Here is an 18,395-nt window from a genome sequence, read left to right on the forward strand (position 1 = left end):
ACAGTGCAGCTCCCACTGACAGACCTGGGGCCCTGCCACACTCAGAGCCCAGCCCACCCCCCAGCTGGGGCAAACAGGAAGGTCACTGGCACGTCGTAAGTGTTTATTGAAAGAAACTAAGTGCCGCCTCCCCCTTCACATGCAGGTGGGCACCCAGATAGCTCCTGATGGCTTCAAGGACTTGGGAGCTTTCCATCCTCCCCACCAGCCCCTCTGGGGCCCAGGTGGTACTAGTGCCCCCATGTCCAGTCCCCCCTCTGAAGCCCCTCTCCCAGCACAGGCAGCGGAAAGGAAAAAAGAACTAAGACCCAGAGAACAGGGGTCACAGCCACAGCCCTTGGGCTGGATTGAGGGGAGTGGGTGTATATGGGGGCCTGTCTGCTGCTCCAGGCTGGTGGGAGGAGGTGAAGGAAGGTTTCTTGTCTGAGGCCTCTGACCTTACTGCTAACTCTGGCCAGTGCTGCAAAGGCTGGGCTAGCCACTGGCCAGCATGATGCCTGGACACTGGACACACTCACCCTAGGACAGACATCTTCCCTGGGCTGCTGGGATGGCTTCCACCCCCACCCAGGGAGCGGGCCCCACCCCTCCTGTCTGCCAGTTCTGGAGCCCACTGAGGTCCTGTTAAGAACCAGGACAGGCCGGGGAGGGCTGATGAACCTTTTCGGTTTAGCAGCTTTCAGGGGGCCTCCCAGATTTTGCCTCTCTGCCTGGCTGAGGTGAGGATTCACCAGTTAAGGGCCATCTAGGCATTGATGGGGGTGTCATTTGTCCCCACCAGTTCCCAAGTTTGCCATCTTCAGGGAGGGTCCAGGTGGCCTCTGCAGGAGCAGCAGAAGTGGGCCCAACTTGGAGAGTCGGTCAAAACCCAGGCTTTGGGCCTCAGGAGGGGCAGACCTGCAAGGGCATCATTTTACCACTGAAACCCCTGCCTGCCTTCTAAAGCCCTTGCAAAGATGACACAAGATAATCGTGCTGCTTTCTCCTCTCCTGTTGAGGAGTGCAGACTAGGAGTCTGCTCTGAGTGCAACTTGCTGCAGGCCCACCAGCCTCCTGCAGAGCTCTCTCAACACGCAGTCACCTGGGAGAGCTGTAAAGGAACTACTTTATCCACCTGCTGCTGCAGAGAGGCTCAGCCCATCTGTCCTGAGCCCAGGGCCTCTGGAAAGTACGCAGGCCTCCTAGTTCACTGGCAGCCCCAGGACCCCCATGGCCTGAGGGAACAGGGTCAGAATCACTCAGGCATCTCTGGGCTCCCTGATTTGCTTCAGCCCTGGCCTCTCTGCCCATAATCTGCCACTTCCCCCAGGAACTTTGTGCCAAAAAGTCCTTGCAAGGGGATTTATTACTGGGTCCTCTCCCCTGGGTCTCTCTTTCTGAGGGATCTGGGTCCAGACAGATGACAGGGTGAGGGCTGTTCCTCCTGAGAGCATGGAGCCAGGCCAACCCAAGCCTGGTGCCCAGGCCCCGCCTCCTAAGACGGCCTGTGCCCGCAGAGCCCAGCAGCTTCGTGCTGGGTGCCAGTGGCTGCCCTCCCGTCTCCCTAGCTCTTCTTGGCCTCCTCCCTGCGCCGGAGTTTCTCACGCTGCCGTGCAGCCTTCTCCTGGGCCTTGCGCTCCTTCTCAGCGGCCGCCGCCAGCTCCTTCAACTTCCGCTTCACCAGCGCCCGATCATGCGAGTTGCTGAGCCCCAGACTCTGGGGGAGGAATCCAAGGGTGAAGTGAAGAGCCCCAGAGCCCCACACCTGGCCAACCCAAGCCCGGGGTTCTCTGTGCCCCAGGTGTATTCTCGCTGGAGCTCTGCCAGCCCTCAGCCTCCACCTCCCAGGATTGCTGACGGATCAGGACCCTCAGGGCAGAAATTTTGGAATGGGAGTGGCTGGGAGAGAGGAGGGTAAATGGTGCAGGGTTCCAGGCCCTTTGCCCCTTCCCCACCCTGATCCTTGGCTCCCATCCCTCCACTCAGGATTTCAGCCTTGGAATAACCCTGCCTGGTTCCGTGAGCCCAGAGATGGGAAGCGAGTTTGTCCGAGGTCACACAGCCCGTCAATAGCTGAGGCCCCTTCCTGTTCCAAAGACTTCTGGGGGACTCTCCTCACCACTGCTTCCCCAAGCAACTCAGCAGATGGTGCAAAACAGGCCAGAAACCCCCAGAACAGAGATTAGAGCACCACCTCTGACACCCTCCCTCCCTCCCTCCCTCCACTTGCCTCCCACAACCACCAGCCTCCAAGATTTTTAGTCTTAGAGATGAAGGCTCCAAAATTCAGATGAGATGACCAGGGGAGGCTCATTAGAGTCAAGAGTCAGATGATAGGCTAGTCCTCAAGATCAGAGGTCAACCTGAAGACTTTGGCTGGAGCTCGAAGGTCAGACTGAGGAATTGGGCTGGAGTCAAGACTGGGAGGGGATCCATGCTAGAGAGCAAAGATCAAGGATCTTGCCTAGAGGTCAGAGGTCAGGGCAGTGGCCTTAAAGGGAGTGGAAAGGTCAGGATGAGGGGATCCCAATCCTTGAAGGCTGCCTCAGGGGTCCAACTGGGTGGTGGTCCCCCCACCCCAACCCACCTTCAGTTTGCTTCCATCCAGCTGCAGTAACTGCGGCCCATCTACCTGCCGCGCGGCAAACTCAGCAGCATACTGCTCCAGGTTGAGGCTCTGTAGCCACTGGCCCACCTGCTGACTGGTCCAGTGGTAGACGGTGGGAAGAGGCTCATCCAGAAACTGGGGTGGAGACCAAGGAGAGTGAGGGGCAAGGTGTGCCCTGTGGCCCACCCACCTGTGTCAGAGGTCAGGGCCTGCTTACCTCATCGGAAGACTGGGACAGAGTGTGGTAGGGGTAAGAACACTTGGCCGCCTGCCGAGGACCACTTGGGATCTTGGGGCTGCTGCTGGGGGGTGTGGAATCATCACTCAGGGTGGATTCCTAGATGGAAAGCGGGCATACCGCTGAGGAGAGAGCTCACCTCAAGCCCAAGGCAGCAACCCACAACCCACCATCCCCATTCAGATGAAGCTGAAGTCCAGGGCCAGGCACCAGGAGTTTCTCAGGGCCCTTGGATGTGAACCAGGAGCTGGGCAGGCACACAGAGCAAGGCAGCTTAGGGGAGGCGTTGGGATCTGAGGTCTTTGGGAGGCGGCAGGGCTAGAACTGAGGAGTTAGCAGGAATGGAGGTCAGACTGGTGTTGCTTCCTTGATAGCTGACCGGGATTCCCCTGGGCTAGGTCAGGTGTTCCTGCCTTGAGCCTCTCCAGCATGGCCTCCAGCACCCTGGCTTACAAAAGCCTGGTTAGATGTGGTGTCTTCACTGGACTTTGAGCTCTATGAGGGCCTGGGCTGTGTCTGTTCACCAGGGTCCAGCACAATGGAAGAAAGGGAGGGAAGGAGGGAGGGTGTGGAAGAGTGACCCTTTCTCCCCTGAATTTACAGTTTTCTGATCTTCTCTGACCTGGCTGCACACAGGAACAGAATCACAGAACAAGCACAGGGCTGGAGGTCATTAGAGCCTGGCATCTAAATCCAGTTGAGTCTGTAGGCAAATCCTTTCAATCTGGGCCTGCATTTGCCCATCTGTACAATATGAGCTTCCCTGGTAGCTCAGTCGGTAAAGAATCTGCCTGCAGTGCGGGAGACCTGGGTTCAATCCCTGGGTTGGGAAGATCCCCTGGAGAAGGGAATGGCTACCCACTCCAGTATTCTGGCCTGGAGAATTCCATGAACTGTACAGTCCATGGGGTCACAAAGAGCCAGACAGGACTGAGTGACTTTCACTTCACTTCACTTCACAATAGGGATGAGTGTGCCTGCCCTCCCTACTTCACTGAGCCTTTGTGAGGGTAAACAACAATGCTTTTGGAGCTTTATAGGCCACAGAATCCTAGTGAATGTAAATAGGTGCTCATTGTTGCTTCTGTTCCTTGGTCTCACTTCACCCACAGGGTTGTGAACTTTCCAAGCACTAGCTAAGTTGTGGTCCTGTTCATCTCTGTTCCCCCCAGCCTCACTGTACCACATGTAGTCCAGCTCCTAATACAGGATGTGGAGTCAGAACTGAGCCAGGCAAAAGAGTTAGCAGGAAGAGAAGAGCTCTCAGGCTGGGTGTGTACTAGGGGATCATAGTGCTCAGTTATGTGTGTTGAATGGAGACAGCAATGACTGAATCAACAAAGGAACCACTCTGCATACAAACAAGTGAACAAGTGAATGCCTGAACTCAGAGACTGGATGAATTAATGATCATTGAATGGCTCCTTGGATGGACAAATGGACTCCAGGAATGCCTGGATCCAGGCCCAAGCCAGAGTGAAGTGTGTCCTGTGACCTGAGTCTGGGGGCCAGTATGGAGGCCAGAAGGCCACGGACTCACCTGAGAAGCTGACTTCTTAGGGCTGAAACCCTCGCGTTTAGGGGAGCAGGACGGGGAGGTGGTGCTGCCAGAAGATGCGGAGCCCTTGCCACTGTCTGTGAACCAGGAAAAGGGCAGGAACGGGGAGCCCCCTGACCTGCCGGACCCCTCCACCGACTCCCTGCAGAGAGAGCACGCTGCATGGGTGTGGGCACCGAGGAGAGGGCTGGAACCACAGGGAGTTACGGGCAGAAGCTGTGGCTGAGGGGCTGTGGGTACCTCTCACCTGCTGCCCATGGACAGACGGTTGCTGCCCTTCTCCTTCCGGCTCTTGCTAGTGGATGCTCGGCGTAAGGTGACCCTGTGGGGAGGGCAAGGGGGAGTGGAACAGCGCTGCCCACTGTGCTACCCAATCCCCAAGCCTTTGTTTCTGGTCACTCACCCCAGGTCCAGGAACTTTCGGCGAGTCTTCTTATCCAGGCCAATGGTAGGGCTGGCGGGCTCAGGTGGGCTGGCATCTCGGCTGTCATCTTTTGAGGAAGAAAAGGAAGGAAATAGCCTATGTGGTGGCTTGTCTGCCTCTTCCAACTTCCAATAAGGTGATAGAAATTCTCTTGACTTAGAATCAGGCAACCTTACTCTGAATGCCCTTCACTAGCTGTGTGACCTAGGACAAGTCACTACCTCTCTGAGCTTCCTGCATCTCATATATGGGGCTAATAACACTGCCTATTTCATGAGACTTAATAGGATGAGATAGTGAAGGACAGGGAAGCCTGGCATGCTGCAGTCCATGGGGTCGCAAAGAGTCAGACACGACTGAGCGACTGAACTGAATAAGATGTTTATGAAAGCCTTATACAAACCGTAAACCACTCTGAAAACGTAGAGATCACTACTCTTTACTGTTAATTTTATCTTGGCCAACTTGTAACCAACCTTCTAATCTTGGCTCACATGTCACTTCCTCAAGAAGCCTTGCAGGAGGCTCCCAACTGCTCCCAGGATGTTTTCAACCTGATAAATGCCCTCCCGCCCTGCGTGCCCTTTCTCGAATAGCACTCAATACACCTTGTACCTATACTTTTAATTAGGGGATTGCTTCCCCTCAAACTATAAGGAGTTATCTGACTGCTTCCCCTAGAACCTATAAGCCTCGCGAGGACGAGGACAGCATCTGCTTGCTCTTTTGTGTGTCCCAGTGCCCAGCCAGTGTCTGGCATACATTAAGGCTCTCTGGAAATAAGTGAATGAACTGTGGTCTTTATTTTCCACGTCCCCTGAGCCACCCGGTGCCAAACCCGAGGTCCGGGCAAGTGCTTCGGCGCCCGAAGGAGCGCTTGCCGGCAGGGGGCGCCGCGCCGGCCGACGCTCACCTTCGCTGTGCGGCTCGGCGCGAGGGTGGCGGCGCACGAAGCTGGGCGAGCTGTCGGACGAGGCCGCGGAGCGGGGCGGCGAGCAGGAGGCGGCGGCCAGACCCTCGTGCGAGGCGGCGTTGTGCAGGGGCCGGTAGCGTGCGAGCGGTGAGGGCGGCGGCTCGTCCTCGTCCAGGCTGCGCCGCAATCCCGGGGGCTCCAGGCAGAAGGAGCCCCCCGCTGGGGACCCCGGGCCCGAGTGCAGAGGCGAGCGCAGCCGGTGCAGGGGGCTCCCGCAGCCGTCGGTTCCCTGGAGGAGGGGCAGCTGCTCACCGCCTACCCTCTTCCCCTCTTCCCGGAGGGGAGCCCAGGCTCCTAGGGCCTTCCCAGCCTGGAGGGAAGGCTTCCTCGTGCCTAGGGCCGAGGGGTGACTGGGCAACGAGCAGTGAGAGATGCATCTTCTGGTCACAGAGGCAGGGGCTGCATCCGGCCTCCTTCACTTACTAACTGTGTGACTTTGATAGCGAACCTCTTAGAGCTTCAGTTTCCTTGTCTGGAAAATCGGGTAATACCTTCCTTGAAAGGATGAAATGGGCCAGAATTGAACTGCAGCTAATATTTGTCAGCCTTGTTATGTGAGAAGTCTAGGGGTGTGGTATCCCTGGAAGAGTGCTTTGGAGGGATTATCCAGGGGCAAGAAGGGTATAGGGTATGGTGATTGGGGGGATTGCCCCAACCTTGCCTCCAGGCCCATCGGAGCCTTCACCATCCTCTGCAGAGCTGGCACTGTCCCGAAGCCTGGAGCGAGAGGGCCGATGTCTCCGGCCCTTGGCCAGTAGTTGGGCCCGGGCCTTGTGTAAACTGCTGTCCAGTCTGACGGTTTCTGGCACTGCCAAGTCCAGGTCTGCAAACCAGGGAAGAGGGACAAAGACCAGATACATAAGGACAGCAAGCCCAGAGGCCCACCTCAAGTGGCCACCAGCACTCACACCCAGACATTCAACAATGTCTCTGAGTGTTGGGCACTGGTAGTCCAATGAGACAGAAAACTGTGTCTCTCACAGGGACATGGACATGTCAGCTTGTACATACAGTGTGTGATAGACCCTCTCACAGGCAAGAGGACAGGATTGTCCTGTTTGGAGGAGGCAACACCAAAGCTGGGTCTTCAGGTCTGTCTGGGAGTTTACAAGAGAGGAGGCTGGCAAAACTGGTGGAGGCTGGCAAAACTGGTATATGCTATGCTGAGAGGAAGGGAAGCTGGGGGCAGGATACCTCCAGAGCAATGAGAGGACAGGTTTGTGGAGGGAAGGACTGGAAGATGAGGCTGGAGAGAGCACACTTGTAATGGCTACCACTGAAGAAGTGCCAACTACGTGTCAGAATGTATATTCATCACCTTGTCTACTCAGAACAACCCACAGGCTAGGGATAGCTTCTATTCCCATTTCACAGCTAAGCAAACTGAGGATCAGAAAGGTCAAGTCTCATGCCTGAGGCCCGCAGCTAGCAATAGTCTGCAATTTGAGCCTGGCCAGTCTAGCTCTGGCTCCAGGTGGTGCAGTGATAAAGAATTCGCCTGCCAATGTAGGAGACACAAAAGACACAGTTTCAGTCCCTGGGTTGGGAAGATCCTCTGGAGGAGGAATGGCAGCCCACTACAGTATTCTTGTCTGGAAAATTCCATGGACAGAAGAGCCTGGTGGGCTACAGTCCATGGGATCACAAAGAGCTGGACATGACTGAGCGACTGAGCACCCTCACACAGTCTTGCTCCAGAGACTGGCCCTGCTGGGGATGCTGGCTTCCTGTGCCATGCTCAGGGTCACACTCAGAGACAGCACTGCTGAGCAGCTAGGTGACTCGCAGTTAACTAGAGGGACCCCTATAAGCCAGTGGCAAAGAGGAAAGCCCACAGACCCCTGAAGCCTGTCTCTCCCATCCTGGGGTACATAGCCCAGGGCTAGGTCCTGGATGAGGACATGGTGGAAGAGTAGGTAAACCCAATAGATTACGCATAAACCCCACAGCTCCGAGTTTCACTTTCCATTTGTTCCACCCTAGAATACAGACTTCTTTCTGCAGTGTCCCTGAGTTTCTCCAGGCAGAAAGCGTTCTTCCCAGACCATCACGGCTTAAGACCTTTCTTCACCACTCCACCCTCTGTGATCTCAGGGACCCCATCCCATCACTCATGCCTGCCCTGCTTTGCCTGCTCCTCTTTCTCTTGTCTGTAGACACCCCTTAAATCACCCCCAGTGGCTGAACTACCACCTATATCTATTTCCAGCTCTGATTCCTTCCCTGAATCCCAAGTCTGAGCACCTCAACACCTGCCACATCTGAAGCACCCAGGCACCTCAAACTCAGTCCATCAAACGAATCACCACCTTGCCTCAGACTCTGTCCCTGGCTCCGTGAAAGACCCCACTGTCTACCCAGTCGCCTTCTCAGACCTACCAAAGTGAGTGAAAGTCACTCAGTCCGACTCTCTGTGACCCCCTGGACTATACAGTCCATGCAATTCTCTAGGCTAGAATATTGGAGAGGGTAGCCTTTCCCTTCTCCAGGGGATCTTCCCAACCCAAGGATTGAACCCAGGTCTCCCGCATGGCAGGCGAATTCTTTACCAGCTGAGCCACAAGGGAAGCCCTCTTCAGACCTAGACCCAGTTGGTAATTCATGGGTCCAGCTCCCTACTTGACACCTCCACTTGGATTCCAATGGACATCTTCAATGTACATGTTACAGTTGGACTCCTGACGTCCCCACCCCGCAAGCTGCCCAGTCTACCCATCTCGATGAATGACAGCTCCATTCTTCCAGCTGCTAAGGCCAAACCGTGGAGTCACCCCTGATTCCTCCCTTTCCCTCCTACCCTACAAACTGATCCAACCCCAATTCCTGTTAGCTCTACTTTGGAAATATATATAAACATGCTGAAATATTTATGGTGAATGACATGATGATTTAGATTAGGTTCAAAATAATCCAGGAAATTAGGAGGGAAGAGAGGAAAGGGATGTAGATGAAATAAGACTGTCCATGAGTTGATGATCCTTGAGGTTGAGTGATAAGTACATAAATGTATGATGGGGTACTTTGTGCTAGTCTCTACTTTTGATTTCCCCCAATAAAATATTGTGTATATGTGTCTTTGTAAACACAAACTTACATACATGCCTACATGTGGGGAGAAAGAGGAGGGGAGAGGAAAGGAGTAGGAGAACACACAGCATCCCTGGTCTGGGTCACCATCACCTCTTGACTCCATTATTACAGATCCTCCCAGCTAGTCTTCCCTCTGCCTCCCTTTCCCATTTACTGTCTATTTCGAGCCCAGCAGCCAGAGTGATCCTGATAAAACATGTCAGCTCATGTGACTCCTCCCTCCACTCAGAACCTCCACTGACTTCCATCTCACACAGAGGAAGAAACAGTTCTCAGCATGGCCTTTAGACTCAGGCTGTTCAGAAACGCTCTCCCTCTTCCCTCTCTCCAGCCACCCTGGCTCTTCCTTATATAAACTATCCTGCACCTCAGGGCCTTTGCACTTCCCCTTCCCTTTCCTGCAAGGCTCTTGCCATAGATTTCTGCACACTTCCTTCTTTCAGCTCCTTCAGGTCTCTGCTTAAATGCTTTCTCTCACTGAGAGACCACTCAATTTAGAATATCCCCAAAACCCACAGCTAAATTTTTTCCATATCATTTATCATTCTCTGGCATACCATATAGGTTATTTCGTTTATTGTCTCTCTCCACCAATCAAAATGTCAGCTTCATGAAGGCAGATGTTTCTCTATTTTGTTCATTGCACTAACAGACATAGAACATTGTGGGTGTGACAGTGTGTGTGTGTGTGTGTGTGTGTGTGTGTACAAGTGTCCTAAGTGTTTTATAACTACTAGCTCATTTAAACCTCCCCACAACCCAAGGAGACTCCAGGAATTCTCAGGGCAGCCTTAATTTGCCTGAGGGTATAGAGCTGGAAAAGCGATGACAAACCTAGACAGTATATTAAAAAGGAGAGACATTACTTTGCTTACAAAGGTCCATCTAGTCAAAGCTATGATTTTTCCAGTAGTCATGTATGGATGTGAGAGTTGGGACCATAAAGAAAGCTGAGCGCTGAGGAATTGATGCTTTTGAACTGTGGTATTGGAGAAGACTCTTGAGAGTCCCTTGGACTGCAAGGAGATCCGACCAGTCGATCCTAAAGGAAATCAGTCCTGAATATTCATTGGAAGGACTGATGCTGAAGGTGAAGCTCCAATACTTTGGCCACTTGATGGGAAGAGCTGACTCATTTGAAAAGATCCTGATGCAGGAAAAGATTGAAGGAAGGAGGAAAAGGGGACGACAGAGGGTGAGATGGTTGGATGGCATCACTGACTCGATGGACATGAGTTTGAGCAGGCTCCGGGAGTTGGTGATGGACAGGGAGGCCTGGCGTGCTGCAGTCCATGGGGTCACAAAAAGTTGGACACGCCTGAGTGACTGAACTGAACTGATAGGGCTGGTGAAGAGCAAGCCAGGGTTATAGGCAGTCTGGCTCCAGAGGCTCAGCGAGTAATTACCAAGCCCTCCCTACCTCCCTACCTGAGGCAGAGATGGAGAGACTGTGTGTTCAATCCCCTAGTTTACAGGTAGTCTCCTCAGAGAGCAAGGTTTGGCCCAGAGTGCAGAGGGAATGAAGGACAGTAGGCAGGACTGCTGGTGGGCAGCTGATGAGCATCCTCACCAGTCCAGTGTTAACTGGTCCAGCGTTAACTGGTGCCCAGCTGCCCTGGGCCAAGGAGAAGGCCCTCTGCGCCCGAATCTGGGCCACATCAAACCATGGTCATCTTACTGTGGAGGGTCTAGGGAGCAAAGGGACTCCTGAGGGGCTTGGGGATTTCCGAGGCAAGATGGGGTCAGCTTCTCTCCCGGTGCCTTGCTCTACCAGGCCCCTCTCACCTCCTTCCAGCCCTCCTTCCATCTCTCTCTCCCTCTTCCTCTCCCCCTGGGAGTTAGCCAGCCCTGGGCTGTGGGAAGTCATGAATATTTCATCACCTTTCTCTTCAGGAAGCCGGCCAGGCTGGCAGCTACCTCAGCAGGTTGGGGAGAAGGAAAACAGGAAGGGTTGGGCTGGGGTTGGTGGCTGAAAAGCCTAAGGAAGGAGGAGTTCACCTCTGCCAGGCCGGGAGTCAGGCTGGACCTGGGTGAGAATGGACAGATTCAGAGTCTGAGGTCCAGAGGCTGTTTGAGACTGGGGGAGTCCCCAAGGCAAAGCTTTCATGCACAGACCCTAGGGAGGCCGGGGCGGGAAGCAGTTCCTCAGGAGCCGGGAGGCAGCAGCAGTTCCAGGCATCGCCGGGATCTGCGGCAGCCCCAGGGGAGAGTCAGTTGAGCAGGGTTGGGGGAAAAGGAAGGGCAAGGAAGGTAGAGATGAGGAGAGGCAGGGGAGGAGACGCTGGAGGCCCTATGGCATTCCACACCTAGGAGCCTTTCCCGGCTTGAGAGCCCTGACGGCTGCATACATGATAGAGCTTTCTGCTTCCACCTCTCCCGCCATGTTCCTCCACCTTCTTTTGCTCACTGACTCCTCCACTGAATCCAACTGGGGAACGGCCTTACCACCCCGGTGCATGCTGGGAACTCAGTCCTCTAGTGGTCTTTCTCTAATCCACACAATAAAAAGACTGCAGGAGGCAAATAATAGGGTGTGTGTGTGTGAGTCCACGCATCTCAGAACAGAGGGGGTCGATCCTGGGTGCCCCGGGAGTATAGACGCTAAGTGTGTTATGCATTTTTTATTTTCCTGCACATCATGTAGATGAGGTCTCTTATTTATGGGACTCGGAGGTAACCTGTGTTGCCTCTGCTGGGTATACAGAGCACAGTGTATCCTGGTATACAGCACAGTGACTGCCAGCAGGGAACTGGGCAGTCTGGAGTTCTTGTCCCAGCTCTGCCACTAAACTGCCATGTGATCTTTAAAGCCAGTCACTGCAGCGCTGTGTCCTAGGCTTAATGTCTGCTATATGGGTACACTTCTTAGGATTATTGTGGGGTTAAAGTGATACATCCCCTTCATGGATCACAGCCTTGTCATGACAAACGGGCTTGTGTAACTCAACGATGTTATGAGCCATGCCATGCAGGGCTACCCAAGATGGACAGGTCATCGTGAAGAGTTCTGACAAAACGTGGTCCAGAAATGGTATGGACCTAACAGAAGCAAAAGAGATTAAGAAGAGGTGGCAAGAACACACTGAAGAACTACATAAAAAAAGGTCTTAATGACCTAGATAACCACAATGGTGTGGTCACTCACATAGAGCCAGACATCCTGGAGTGTGAAGTCAAATGGGCCTTAGGAAGCATTACCATGAACAAAGCTAGTGGAGGTGATGGAATTCCAACTGAGCTGTTTAAAATCCTAAAGATGATGCTGTAAAAGTGCTGCACTCAATATGTCAGCAAATTTGGAAAACTCAGCAGTAGTCACAGGTCTGGAAAAGGTCAGTTTTCATTCTAATCCCAAAGAAGCACAATGCCAAAGAATGTTCAAACTACAGTAAAATTGTGTTCAATTCACACACTAGCAAGGTTATACTCAAAATCCTTCAGTACTACATGAACCAAGAACTTCCAGATGTACAAGCTGGGTTTAGAAAAGGCAGAGGAACCAAAGATCAAATTACCAACTTTCTTTGGATCAGGGAGAAAGCAAGGGAATTCCAGAAAACATCTACTTCGGCTTCACTGACTACACTAGAGCCTTTGATTGTGTGGATCACAAGAAACTGTGAAAAATTCTTAAAGAGATGGGAATACCAGACCACCTCACCTGCCTCCTGAGAAACCTGTATGTGGGTCAAGAAGCAACAGTTAGAACCAAACATGGAACAACCGACTGGTTCAAAATTAGGAAAGGAGTACAACAGAGCTGTATATTATCATCCTGATTATTTAACTTCTGTGCGGAGTACATCATGTGAAATCCAGGCTGGATGAATCACAAGCTGGAGTCAAGATTCTGGAGAGACATAGCAACAACCTCAGACATGCAGATGATACCACTCTGATGGCAGAAAGTCAAGAGGAACTAAAGAGTCTCTTGATGAGAGTGAAAGAGGAGAGTCAAAAAGCTGGCTTGAAACTCAACATTCAAAAAACTAAGATCATGGCATCTGGTCCCATCACTTCATAGCAAATAAAAGGGGAAAAAGTGGAAACAGTGACAGATTTTATTTTCTTGGGCTCCAAAATCATTGCAGACAATGACTGCAGCCTTGAAATTAAAAGATACTTGCTTCTTGGAAGGAAAGCTTTGACAAAACTAGACAGCATATTAAAAAGCAGAGATATCACTTTGCCCACAAAGATCTGCATAGTCAAAGCTATGGCTTATCCAGTAGTTATGTACAGATGTGAGAGTTGGACCATAAAGAAGGCTGAGTGCCAAAGAATTGATGCTTTTGAATTGTGATACTGGAGAAGACTTCTGAGAGTCCCTTGGACTGCAAGGAGATCAAACTAATCAATCCTAAAGGAGATCAACCCTGAATATTTATTTGAAGGACTGATGCTGAAGCTGAAGCTCCAATACTTTGGACACCTGACGTGATGAGCTAACTCATTGGAAAAGACCCTGATGCTGGGAAAGATTTAAGGCAAAATGAGAAGCAGGTGGCAGAGGATGAGATGGTTAGATTGTATCACCAACTTAATCCATATGAATCTGAACAAACTCAGGGAGATAGTAAAGGACAGGAAGGCCTGGTGTACTGCAGTTCATGGGGTTACAAAGTGTCAGACAGGAGGTAGTCACTGAATAACAATAACAACAGATGGGATACAGGGCATGTGAAGTGGCGGTGCTAGCCTAGTACCTGGCATGAGACAAGCACTTAATAAATGGGGACCCTTACTATCATCATTGTTGTTGTAATTGGATATCTACTCAGATAGTGGTGACAAAGACTCAGACTTTAAGGCCAAAATACACACACACTGAAGTCCCCCGGACTGCCCCTCCCTCAAAACCTCTTAGCCTTGGCTAGAGATAGAGTCAAACAGTACTTACCAAAAACCTCATCCACAGGTTCTTGGAGCTTTGAAGAAGCCATGACTCGAGAGAGCTGGGAGGACAAGAGAGAGAGAAAGAAGAACCATGGATAAGAAGGAAATAGACCATGGTTGGTGGAGGTAAGGGAGCTGCCAATGGCTACCTGTTCCTGGCCTTCTAGCCCCTCACCTTCCCTTACAAGTCTTCCTCCAGCCCCTTGAAGAGAAACCATCTAAACCACACCCCAGATGGTGGGCTTGGGCAGGAGACAGAAGCAAGTCCAAGGTGTAGACAACAGGCTCTCCCGTGGTCCCAGTCCGAGCTGATTTGTCTCCACACAGGTCACTGAACATCTCCCCTTCACCGTCCTGAGCCTTTCCATCACTGGCATTTTCTTAAAATGTTTAATTATCATAAACTGTCCAACATCAAATCTGGGAGAAATCTTGAAGACTATTAAATCCAATCCTCTCATTTTACAAATGAAGAAACAGATGGGAGAATGACTGACCTAAGATCACATAACAAGTTATGGCAAAATCAGAACCAGAACCCAGGTTCTTCCATCTACTCATCTACCTACCTCCCTACTTATCTGTGCATCTACTTGGCTATTCACCCATTCATTCAGTCAGTCATCCACCATCCACCTTATTCAACCATCTACCCATTTTTACATCCATCAATTTACACCATCCACTCAGGCATCTTCCCACCCATCACCCAGTCCTGCCTCCCTCCAATGTCATCAAGTCACCACCTGTCTTTCTGAACATGAGCTGTTCAGGAAGCTGGCATCATCAGCAGGGCCTCTGTTCTTAACAAACTCACAGTTCTCACAGTTCTAGACAGACTCACAGACGCAGAAGGGTATAAAGAGTACCCACAGTAGAACAGTGGATAGCCAAATCTCTATGAAGCATCATGCATGTTCTGGCAAGAAGTTGGATGGGTAGGGGTTTTGTTTTGTTTATAGGCTGTAAGAAAGGAAGGGCAGGTGGAGAAGCAGGATATATGTAGCTGAAACAGTTTGGGCAGGCTTCCTAGCAGATGTAGGATTGCAGCGTCCCTAAACCAAGGCCTGGGTGTTAGAGAGGCAGGTGGATAGCAGATGAGGGGAGAAGGAAGAAGCTCAGAGTCAGGAGCACATTACATGGCTGGGACATGATCTCCAATTATTTCTAACTCTCAGGTCCCCACGAGAAGGGCAGAGCACTGGATTGGACCATACATTTGACACATTTAGGAAAGTTAGGACACATGCCTGCTGGGTTCTTTTCCAACTCTCCTCTTCTGTTATAACATAGATATCATCTCACTGCGTGCTGGCCGGGCTTGGGATTCTTAGTATCTCCACTTTACAGATGGGAAAACTGCGATGCAAGAGGTAAGAGGCTGAAGGCAACCTTGATCCCCTCAGCTCTATCCTGGGTAGTGATCTGCAGCTTTGAAACCCACTCATAAGGACAGAACACTGCTGGGAGAAGGCACAGGATGGGTAGAGTAGTGGAAATGATCCATACTCACTAAGACTGGGTACGTCAAAACTATGTCCACCCCAGGCTCCATGGACACTTGGGGCTACAAGCAGGAAATGAGGTGTAAGAAGGGGCCAGGGATATGGAGCCTCTAAGAACTCTCTTCCATTTTTGAACTCTGGGCACTAGTAACAAAGAAGTTCTAGACCTTCTCTTCCTGTCCTGAAGGCAGATGGGAAAAGAGGCTGCTCCAAAGAATGAACCAGACTCCCTCATTCAGTCGCAAAATCTCATCTGACCAGGACCCAGCTGCCACCTCCACCAGAAAGCTGTCCTAGATAGCCATTACTCCCCTCATTCGTTTATATAATTTCTAAATCCACCCTTTCCTGCCACTAGGAAATGAGTAATTTTTCATACTTCATTGATTCCCTAAGTAGGTCACATCTCCCCCACATCAGACAGGAGCTCCTAAGGAGAGGGGCCAGTGTTCCCATCAGTAGGGACTCTCTGAAGAGAAGAACTGCTTCTCCCATCAGAATGGAGGCTCCCTGAGGGCAGCAGTGCTGCTGCTTCTTTTAGACAACTTGAGAATGGAAAGCCCGCGTGTGTGTGCTCAGTCACTTCAGTCACTTGATTCTTTGCGACCCTATGGACTGTAGCCCGCCAGGCTCCTCTGTCCATGGGATTCTCCAGGCAAGAATACTGGAGTGGGTTGCCATGCCCTCCTCCAGGGGATCTGCCCAACCCAGGGATTGAACCCACATCTCTTATGTCTCCTGCATTGGCAGGCAGGTTCTTTACCCCTAGTGCCACCTGGGAAGCCAATGGAAAGCCCATGTGCTCTTTATTCAAGATCCCAGTCTAGGAACAAGACCCTCTTGTAGATGCTGCCCTCTTTTAGATACCCTCTGGGGTGAGCTGGGGCTTCCAGCTCACACCAGCGCCCAATACATTCTGATTCAGCACAAACTGCTTTCTTCAACAAATAACTCCCTGAGGTGTGTATGGGAGACCCTCCTTGCACTGTCCCATGGGGAACCCTGGGAAGCATGACATCAGGATGTCTCCAGGCCCCTCCTATACCACCTTTCAAAATTGAACCTTGCAAAATTAGAGAACCCCCCATTTACACTCCTACATCTCTACACTCCTACACACACACACACACACACACACATTCACACACCATACTCACATTCAAACCAGGTAAGCACTACAAGGTGGAGATGAATTTGTTCTCTGGACACACTATGGGCTCTAACTCTTGCAGGCCACTCCTTCCTCCCCAAACTTCCCAATTCCCGGAGGAAGAACACCAGTAGCATTTGTCCCTTCCCTAGGAGAAAGGGGGCAGGTGAACTCCAAGTTCCCTGGGACCCAGGGGAAGGAGAAAGAGAAATAAAGTGTGCACAAGTCCTGAAGAGGGAATGGAGTGTAGGACAGAGACGGACAGGTTGGTGGAGTGTTAGTCCATAGAGCTGCAGAGAGGAGGAAGAAAGAGCAAGAAAGAAATGGCCCAGAGAGCAGCAGCAGCAGGGGCAGGGGAAGCAGGAGAGACTGGGCTCCGGCAGCCCTGAGTGAGGCCCTGGGGAGGGGTGGAGAAAGCTGCCAGGAGAGGGGCAGCCCCCAGTGGAGCAGGAAGGAGGGAAGGGGCCCTGGGAGAGGAGAAGGAACCCAAGAGGGAAGTGCAACTGGAAAAGCCTGAAGAGGGGTTGTTGGGAGAGGAGGCTAGGGCTCGGGTAGCAGTGTGGAGCTAGAGAAAGTGATGACCCCCTCCCACAAGGCCCAGGCTGGGGGCATCTGGCAAGAGTCCATCCGTCCCCTCACAAGCACCGCTGGAGATGGGGTGGGGTGGAGAACAGGGCATCTTCTGTACCCCAGGGACCTTACGCTCCAATCAGAGCCAAGTGGCTACTTCTGTTCAATCCATCAGTCCAGCTCCTCACCAGGCAAGAAGGAGTTAAGCTTCACCCCTCCCCCAACACCAGTTTGTTTTTTTAAATTAATTTCTCCAGGCTGCGGGCTGAGGGAGAGGATTAGGGACACAGATCCTATCTCCACCCCCTCCCCTGGCAGCCCAGCACCCTACCTCCGTGCAGGCCCCCCTAGGGAAGAGGGAAGAAAGGTCCTTGTCTCTTGGTCCCATCCAACCCCACTAGGGTTCCCACTACGAGCCCAAGTGACCCCGCATCCTCGTCTACGTTAGGGATCTTGGGGTCCCAATCCCTTACCTCCAGCATCTGTCATCTTCAGCGTCTGGCGCCTCGGAAACCCCTCAGGCCCATGGTGCTTGGGGCAGGGACCAGGTGGGAGAGGGGCAAGGGGGTGGGGGGCTGTCACCCCGGCCGCGGGGGGCTCCTGGCTGGCTCCATACGCTCCATCCCAGGAATAGGGGTAGGGGTCAGCGAGAGGGGTCCTGGAGCCGGAGGAAACGTGGCGGGGTGGGTATTTCGGAGAGAGAAGGTTTGCAGGAAGCAGGAGGCGAGGCGGGCGGGGCAGGACCAGGAGACCTGACGGGGAGGATGCTCCCGTGCGTTGTGTGCGTGCGTGTGTGTGTGTGTGTGTGTGTGTGTGTGTTTCTGAGAGAGAGAGAGAGTGGAGGAGGGGGAGGGAGAGAGAGAGAGAGAGAAGGAGAGGAACCACCTCCCGCCCCGCCAGGCCCGGCTGGATGCGGGGGTCCCCCGCCCGGCAGGCAGATACTCGTAGCGTCGCTTCTGCGGGGATCCGCGGGGGTCCCCAGGGAAGAGGCAACGCGGGGGTCGCGTGGCGGCGAGGCGGGAGACAAAGAACGGGTGGAGGGCGGGAGAGTGGAAGGGAGGGGCGGAGGCAGCGGGAGCACGGGGGAAGGAGGAGGCGCCCCGGTGACGGGATTCTAATTGCCGAGGCTCCTCGGCCAGTGGGAGTCCGCGGGTGTGAGCGACCAGAGAGTCGGCCCCATCTTAGGACCCACGGGGCTTCTGACTCCTCTGCAAGGCCTATGAGGGCTCCTGATCCATTCAACGGACGACCACAGAGCAACTGGGTGCGCTGAAGCGGGAGGGGACCGTGAGGAACAGAATCGACCTGGTCCTGGCCATCGTGGCTCACAGCATTGTCAGGGGGACAGACGAACAGAGAGGCCCTCAGAAGAGCGGGCTGTGAGCCTGGGTTCACAGAGGACAC

General features: G+C 52.8%; 1 protein-coding gene across 3 annotated transcripts; it reads right to left on the reverse strand.

Moving 5' to 3' along the window:
* Nucleotides 1–82: 82 nt before the first annotated feature.
* SAMD14 (sterile alpha motif domain containing 14) lies at nucleotides 83–18,180 on the reverse strand. Of its 3 annotated transcripts, none has more exons than XM_043471118.1 (10): nucleotides 17,465–18,180; nucleotides 13,771–13,825; nucleotides 6,437–6,603; nucleotides 5,721–6,009; nucleotides 4,787–4,874; nucleotides 4,631–4,705; nucleotides 4,366–4,541; nucleotides 2,805–2,924; nucleotides 2,567–2,722; nucleotides 83–1,696 (listed from the first exon to the last, which is right to left on the reverse strand). In XM_043471118.1, exons 2-10 carry the CDS (start codon nucleotides 13,780–13,782, stop codon nucleotides 1,544–1,546), a joined length of 1,236 nt encoding a protein of 411 aa, XP_043327053.1. In that variant the 5' UTR covers nucleotides 13,783–13,825; nucleotides 17,465–18,180; the 3' UTR covers nucleotides 83–1,543. The 3 variants fall into 3 exon arrangements, with proteins under 3 accessions (XP_043327053.1, XP_043327059.1, XP_043327042.1); XM_043471124.1 differs by having other exon boundaries at nucleotides 4,366–4,525; nucleotides 6,442–6,603; nucleotides 17,465–18,178; XM_043471107.1 differs by having other exon boundaries at nucleotides 4,366–4,525; nucleotides 17,465–18,168.
* Between the last annotated feature and the right edge of the window lie 215 nt (nucleotides 18,181–18,395).

The sequence above is a fragment of the Cervus canadensis genome, chromosome 1, assembly GCF_019320065.1.
Source record: "Cervus canadensis isolate Bull #8, Minnesota chromosome 1, ASM1932006v1, whole genome shotgun sequence".
Classification (NCBI taxonomy): domain Eukaryota; kingdom Metazoa; phylum Chordata; class Mammalia; order Artiodactyla; family Cervidae; genus Cervus; species Cervus canadensis.

Excerpts from the sequence above, each read along its gene's own strand:
- SAMD14 (XM_043471107.1), bottom strand. Across the intron at positions 2,723-2,804 it reads TGTCCCAGTCTTCCGATGAG|TTTCTGGATGAGCCTCTTCC; the intron begins GTAAGCAGGCCC and ends TCTCCACCCCAG. Across the intron at positions 1,697-2,566 it reads TGGATGGAAGCAAACTGAAG|AGTCTGGGGCTCAGCAACTC; the intron begins GTGGGTTGGGGT and ends TTCCTCCCCCAG.